Source organism: Eleutherodactylus coqui, chromosome 2 (assembly GCF_035609145.1).
Source record: "Eleutherodactylus coqui strain aEleCoq1 chromosome 2, aEleCoq1.hap1, whole genome shotgun sequence".
NCBI lineage: Eukaryota > Metazoa > Chordata > Amphibia > Anura > Eleutherodactylidae > Eleutherodactylus > Eleutherodactylus coqui.
Window position 1 is genome coordinate 28,806,788 of NC_089838.1, and position 7,172 is coordinate 28,813,959.

A 7,172-nucleotide genomic window follows, 5' to 3' on the forward strand; every position below is an offset into this window, starting at 1 on the left:
ACGCGGTTACTGTTAAGGTGCATATAACCACGGACACGTGGAGAGGACACGTAGTGCCTCAAAAACATCCCCCTCCTCCTCCAACAGGGAAAACATTGTTGGCAAATGCCTTTGCATTGGTTCGTCTGGCGGCAGTCCAAGAATTTCACCTTTACCGACACTACAAGAGAGCCCCCCCACCATCCCCCCGCCACGGCCCACTTAATCCTGGCCACATTCCGAAAACCAACAAAATACAACCGTGGTACTAGGTCCGCAGTCACCACCACATTACCACCAACGCGGTTACTGTTAAGGTGCATATAACCAGTCTGACTGGGGCATGCAGACACCTTGACAGAATGAATAGTGTGTGGCACATAGGTTCCCCATTGCTATGCCCACGTGTGCAGCTCCTGATGGCGGTGGCACAGGATTGTATTTCTCATTGCTTCTGTACAGCATTGTGGGCTATCGCCCCGCCCCTATTAAAGAGGGTCGCTACCTAGCCGTGCCAACCCTGTGCAGTGTGTGCCTGCGGTCCCTCGTCGTGGCAGACGCACTTCTAAATAGACATGAGGGTGGTGTGGCATGAGGGCAGCTGAAGGCTGCGCAGGGACAGTTTGGTGTGCGCTGTGGGGGGGAGGGGGTGCGGTTGGGCAGCATGTAACTCAGGAGAAGTGGCAGTGGAGTGTCATGCAGGCAGTGATTGTGCTTTGTTGTAGCTAGTGTGGTGCTTAGCTAAGGTATGCCATGCTAATGAGGGCTTTTCAGAAGTAAAAGTTGTTGGGAGGGGGGGGGGGCCCACTCTTGCCGCTATTGTGGCTTAATAGTGGGACCTGTGAACTTGAGATGCAGCCCAACATGTAGCCCCTCGCCTGCCCTATCCGTCACTGTGTCATTCCCATCACTTTCCTGAATTGCCCAGATTTTCACACATGAAAACCTTAGCGAGCATCGGCGAAATACAAAAATGTTCTGGTCGCCCATTGACTTCAATGGGGTTCGTTGTTCGAAACGAACCCTCGAGCATCACGGGAAGTTCGTTACGAATAACGAACACCCGAACATTTTGGTGTTCGCTCATCTCTACTAAGGAAATGTCGGCATTTTTTTTTTTTTTTTGTTTGTTTTTAATGCATACAGTTAATGATAAATTACATTCTGAGGCTGTAGCAATATACATGCGTCTGCACCAATTCAGTAAGTCTATGCTTTGCTTTGAATTTCTTCAGTATCAATACATACTGTTCATTTTTGACTCTTAAGTAGTCGTATAGTAACCCTAGGATTTTCTTTTTTTTTCTTTTTTTTTTTAAGAAGTATGCCTGGAGATAAGTTAGCATATTTCCCTGAGATATACTACAGGAAAAAAATCATTAGGCCCTTAAATTCCCCTCTGGCTCCTAATCCAATAAGAACATTGACTTTTAAAATTTTTTTAATTTTTTTTTCTATAATACTGATATCATGCATAAATTACTTCAGATTACACCTTAGTCAAATAGGCCATAATGCTGAATACTTTAACATGCGTGGTCTTCAGTAAAAGGTTATTGTCTCCGTTTTTTGACTTACTATGCATTTACATACAGTACTGTAAATTTACTAATTTAAAATCGTATTTTTTTTTTCTTTGTTTTTGTTTTTTTTCATTTTTATTTTTCTGAAATTAGGAGTGCACTTTTGGTGAATGCAAATCATACCAATTAAAAAAAAAGACAAGAAATTAATTTTAAAAAAAATGAATTCTGTTTTTCTTTTACAGGTATAGGCCGCAGCATCTGTGGCGCTGCCGCCCACTGTATGTCACACGAAAAGCCAAAGGGTTTTTTTTAAAGGAAAAGCAGAAGAAAATGAAATTAAAAAGAAAAAAAAAAATCTAAAAAATAAAACTTATCCCCCATATTGGTTGAGGTAACATTTCAGGCATGCTAGATTACCAAATAAATACAATAGGTATCAAATTGAAAAAAACATGCTAATGATTAATACCATTGTGCTGTATTGCAACATGAATAGGGGGAGTAAGGGGGGGCGAGAGGGTAAAAAGATTAGGGGGGTTGCATCCAAGTTTTGTGAACCAAATAGAAATAAAAAATCAAGTTGATATCATCTGCATATAAGAAAGAAAACTCTAGCAGCAATTGCAGATGTATGTGTTTTTTTTTTTCCATTTAAATGACTTAATAAGTCCCTGTCCCTTTAAGATGAAGCAAAGTCATAGATTGATTCCTAAGGTGCTTTATGAATCAGTAGGTCATCAGTAAGTGCATATTATTTCATTGGATAGTAATACACTTCTTCAGATCAAAAGTGTTTTGCATACTTCATTGTTAACCCTTTCCATTAGATGCACTTCCTCGGATGCTCTACGTAGTTGTCTTTGAATATCTACTGTAAATCCATGCATATCTCTTTAAATCAATGGCTGCCATTTGAAACCTTAAGACTGACAAGCAAAGGGGGGGGGGGGGGAGGGTGAAAGTGTTAATTACTTGCTGTCCTGTAGTAATTTTTTTTTAACCCTTTCACTATTACAACTGGTCAGGAGATACTTTCCCGCCCCCAATCGACCGGTTGGAAGAAGAAGAAGAAGGAAGAAGAAGAACCAAAAAAATATTCCATTTAAAAATAAATGATTAATAGTTATCTTTCACGGATCCTGAAAGCTTCTTTGTTCGCTGAGCACAAATTCGCAATGCAACAATGCATTAACGATGAAAAGGTAAAGCATTCAAAGACTAGTTTTAAAGCATCTACAGAAAGTGGCAGAGCCATTGACATCCTGCAGCTGTGGACCTCGATCTACACATCTGTTAGTAGCTTGCTTTTGTTAACACAGTTCTGATTGGCTACGGTGCAGTTGCCAGTTCTGAGATTTGCCTCTCTAAAATTATCTATGCTATTATTCAGATCCTCTTCGATCTCCATGTACTCAGACTTGCTCATAGTCGAAGAACTGCGTCGACTCAGATCACTGTCAGAGGCTAAATTGGGGGAACTAACATGAAGTAACTGAGCCTGTTCCTCCCCTTCAGTTTCTCGGTGGTAGAAGTAGTTGAAGTTGGACACGATGACAGGTACAGGCAGGGCAATTGTCAGGACACCAGCAATGGCACACAAGGAGCCCACGATTTTGCCTCCAATTGTCACAGGGTACATGTCACCATAGCCCACAGTGGTCATGGATACCACCGCCCACCAGAAAGCATCAGGGATACTTGTAAAATGAGAGTCATCCTCTTCTGCTTCAGCAAAGTACACTGCGCTGGAGAACAAGATGACCCCAATGAATAGAAAAAAGATTAGCAACCCTAGTTCTCTCATGCTAGCTTTCAAGGTTTGTCCCAAAATCTGGAGGCCCTTAGAATGTCTGGAGAGTTTGAAGATTCTAAAGACTCTTACCAATCTGATGACCCTCAGGATGGCCAAAGATGTTGCCTGCTCCCCTTTTTGGGGACCTTCTTGCTCGGCCATTTCAGTCCCCAAGGTGATAAAATATGGGATGATGGCCACTATGTCAATAAAGTTCATGATGTTCTTGAAGAACTCCGGTTTGCTGGGACAAGCAAAGAACCTTACCACCAATTCAAAGGAGAACCAGATGATGCAGAGGGTTTCCACCACAAAGAAGGGATCCGTGAAGATGTTGGATTTGAAGTAAACTGTACTGTTCTCCAGCCTGCGACTAAAGATCCGGTCTTCCTTCAACTCTGGCAAAGTCTCCAAGCAGAAAATAACAATAGAGATGAGGATTACCATGACTGAAATTATGGCGATGATCCTGGCTGGTCCTGAGCTCTCAGGGTATTCAAACAAAAGCCACACCTGACGCTGGAACTCTCTTTCTGGCAAAGGGCGCTCCTCCTCTCTTATAAAGCCCTCATCCTCACGAAATTTCTCCATCGCTTCTTCCCCTAGTTCATAAAACTTGATCTCCTCTGAAAACATGTCCAGAGGTACATTGACTGGCCTTCGGAGCCTGCCCCCAGACTGGTAGTAATACAATATGGCATCAAAACTGGGCCTGTTGCGATCAAAAAAGTACTCATTCCTAAGAGGGTCAAAGTAACGCATCCTCTTTTTGGGGTTCCCAAGCAAAGTATTGGGGAATTGGGCTAAGGTCTTTAACTGGGTCTCGAAACGTAACCCAGCCACATTGATGACCACCCTCTCACAGCACTCATGATCATCATGGTCTGGCTGGTAGCTGTCTTGAGGGTGCCCGGGTAGGGCTGAGGTCTCGTCCATGTTCTCCCCAGCAATCACGGTCATTTTTCTGCAGGGGAGGAGGGGTGGGGGAGGAGGAGCTGCTAGAAATAACCACTTTGATGCTGCAGCACCCTCCTTCAACCCCTTGACTTTGTTCTTTATAGACTGCCAGGTCCCTCAGGGTCTTGAAAGCAACAGAAACAGGATAGGGGGATGCAAATCTACCACAGAAGCCAGCACCCCCTTGACACTGTCCTAGTGGGAATTTAGCAAAAACAATATAAGATCCTTACTGTTTTTTTTCTCTATTGCAGCAGGTCAGTTCTCCTATCTGAATCTACCATTGCTGTAATGCTGTCACAGCTCCCCAAACATGAAATGCTGTAGGATGGATGCTACGGTCTTTGCCAACTCAGCAGATTTTCCTCTTGCTTTCCCCTCCTTTTTGTATTCACAGTTAGGTAAACCAGAAGATCACGCCAGCGCGGTAGATGAATGCTGCAGGGGAATATAAGAAAAAACAAACAAAAGGAAAAGTACTAAAAAGGGAGTAAAGACATAACAAATCACTAAAAAAGCATAACACAGAAGGATGTATCAAAAACATGCAGAGTGTCTACCGCAGGCAATTACAATGTAGCACATTCCTTTACTATGCACTAAGTTAAGTTCACAACACAAACACCAGACAAATCACATTGCTGCAGTGCATAGATTGCAGGGGAAGGGGGAGGTGAAGCCGGAGCTGTTTCCCTTACCTTGTGTAGGTGCTGCTGCAGCAGGATGAGAAGTAATAGCAGGCTGGGAATGCGTCAAGCCTTGCAGTATACAGAGAGGCACATGCAAAGGCAAGATCCTGTGCCCCTTAAATGCACAATAAAGCCCATGTTAGTCCTGCTCAGCTGCCCATTCTACATGCTATAGAAGGAAAGCAAATGTAGCCGCATAGAGAGTCATCCAAATGAACAAATGATGCTTTAATCCTCACTCCTTGCGCAGTTTATTCTGTATTGTAGACCAGTCCCAGGGATATGCAGACCAGCTGCATCATAGGAGCATCAGCCTTCTCTATAGCCGTAATGAGCCTGCTATGGCTAAGTCTGAATACATTAAGAGGGAATAGCAAACTCTAACCATTTATTGACGTTGCAGTATCAGCAGAAACATGAGAGCTGTTTGGTGCAGGCAGGAACAGATCCTCCCTGGGTATCACAAGTCCAGCCATTCGAAATACTACATCCTATAAGCTTTTACTGCTAAGAGAAGGGGAAAAACAAGGCTGTGTTTTTTTTTTCTAACGGGATTCACATTGAGACGCAATGCAGGCAGCATGCAATGCAAGCAACAGAGCCCCCCCTCTTCCTCCTACTCCATGTGGGCATCCGACAAATAATCTATTAGCCATGATCACCCCCCCAACATTGTGAACATGATGTGGGAGGAGAGATAGTGAGTGCTTCACGTGTATAAGCACAACCGGCAAACAGTCCACAGGAGGCAGTGCCAGGTGCCAGCTGCAGAATCCTAATCACTTACATGCAAGTGTCAATCCAATTCATCATATGCCAGCTTTACCAATGCGCACTCATCCATGCACTGCGCACCTGCTGGCCAAATCTATCTGCCCCTTAACATCAAGATCAATACCACTACTGCCCAAGAAAAAAAAACCTGCAATGCCAATGTAAAACGCTAGATCCATGGTGAGAATACCCTCAATCAGTTCTCTACATGACCAGTCATCTGCAAAGGTAGCAAGATATCCCTAAGCCTTAGTCTTCCCCCAAAGGAATATTGAGTACCCATCCACTCTGCCAGTCATTCAATGCCCAACCTGTAATAAAGGAAAGTGATTCTTAGACTTGATCCACTAGCAATGGTCAAAGCACCCCCACTAGCCATCAACACACCCCTCTTCTCCACTAGTATCAATACCAAGACTGCAATAAAGCCAACTCAGTTTTCGATGCCAACGATAAGTACGTAACCACTCCACCAAGTACCTCTTTACTCAACCACACACTCGCTGCACCCTTTACTCCAGTTGTACTTCAATACCAAGTCAACTTTTAATGCCAATGACCAGTACAGAACTCTACGCTACCAATCACAGTGCAATCCTTTTCGTTACCAGTCACCCAGTGCACCCGCCGCTGCACTAGTCACCCATCGCACTCTCCACTCCACCATGTAGCCCTCTACTCCACCAAAGCACAAATTCAACATCAACCATTGCAGCAAACCCTCAACTCAATGCAAAAGAAGCAAGTTTTTACCAAACTCTGACCAAATCCCCCCCAAAACTGCTATCAGTGCTCCCCCAAAACAGTTATCCAACCAGTCATTCCAAGGCTCAGTCATTGCCAATGTACAGAGCATCCCCTTACTTGCAGGTAGTGCACCCCTCTACTACACCAATGCTTCTGTCTGCAATACAGGCAAGCAATTCCCAGGCTCAGTCCTCCCCCAGTGTACTATGTGCTGCAGTCATGACACAGCCTCTGCTGCTTGCCCGACAATTGATTTTAGGTTAGTAGATCAAAAGGCACATACCATGGTCCATGATCACTGGAGTCAGGCATTACATGATGGGCTTCTGGTTGTCAGCTGCAGAGGGGATTCTTTCCTTCCACATTGCGATGCAGTTACAATGTAGCAAGATGCCAGCACACTGACTGCTGACTGCTGTGTCTGTCTCTCTCATTCCCCCTTCCAGTTTGCTCTGCAGCACTTTCCACAGGCTGCATGCTATTCTCTAGCTGGATTCCCAGCGGTGGCTATAAAATGCTAATGACCTGGCTGTGAAGGCTGCACACAGTGTGGGATCCTGTGCAGAGCAGTCATGCCTGCTGCCTGTGCACTGTGTCAGGGACTGTCATGGAAGTGCCTGCACTGCTTGCTCATCATGATTCTTGTCATAGTGTCACCAGACTCTGCAGAGATCACTGCTGGCAGCTGGATCTGGATTCAAGCTCTGT

The 7,172-nt window shown here is 44.5% G+C and overlaps 1 protein-coding gene across 2 annotated transcripts; it reads right to left on the reverse strand.

Annotated features, from left to right (window-relative positions):
• Positions 1–2,784: 2,784 nt before the first annotated feature.
• Positions 2,785–6,791, reverse strand: LOC136610414 (potassium voltage-gated channel subfamily A member 1). Of its 2 annotated transcripts, none has more exons than XM_066589645.1 (2): positions 6,748–6,791; positions 2,785–4,692 (listed from the first exon to the last, which is right to left on the reverse strand). In XM_066589645.1, exon 2 carries the CDS (start codon positions 4,255–4,257, stop codon positions 2,788–2,790), a length of 1,470 nt encoding a protein of 489 aa, XP_066445742.1. In that variant the 5' UTR covers positions 4,258–4,692; positions 6,748–6,791; the 3' UTR covers positions 2,785–2,787. The 2 variants fall into 2 exon arrangements, with proteins under 2 accessions (XP_066445742.1, XP_066445741.1); XM_066589644.1 differs by lacking the exon at positions 6,748–6,791 and adding an exon at positions 4,953–5,047.
• Positions 6,792–7,172: the final 381 nt, after the last annotated feature.

Bases quoted from the DNA above. Each gene is read 5' to 3' on its own strand.
- LOC136610414 (XM_066589645.1), bottom strand. From the start codon at position 4,257: ATGACCGTGATTGCTGGGGAGAACATGGACGAGACCTCAGCCCTACCC.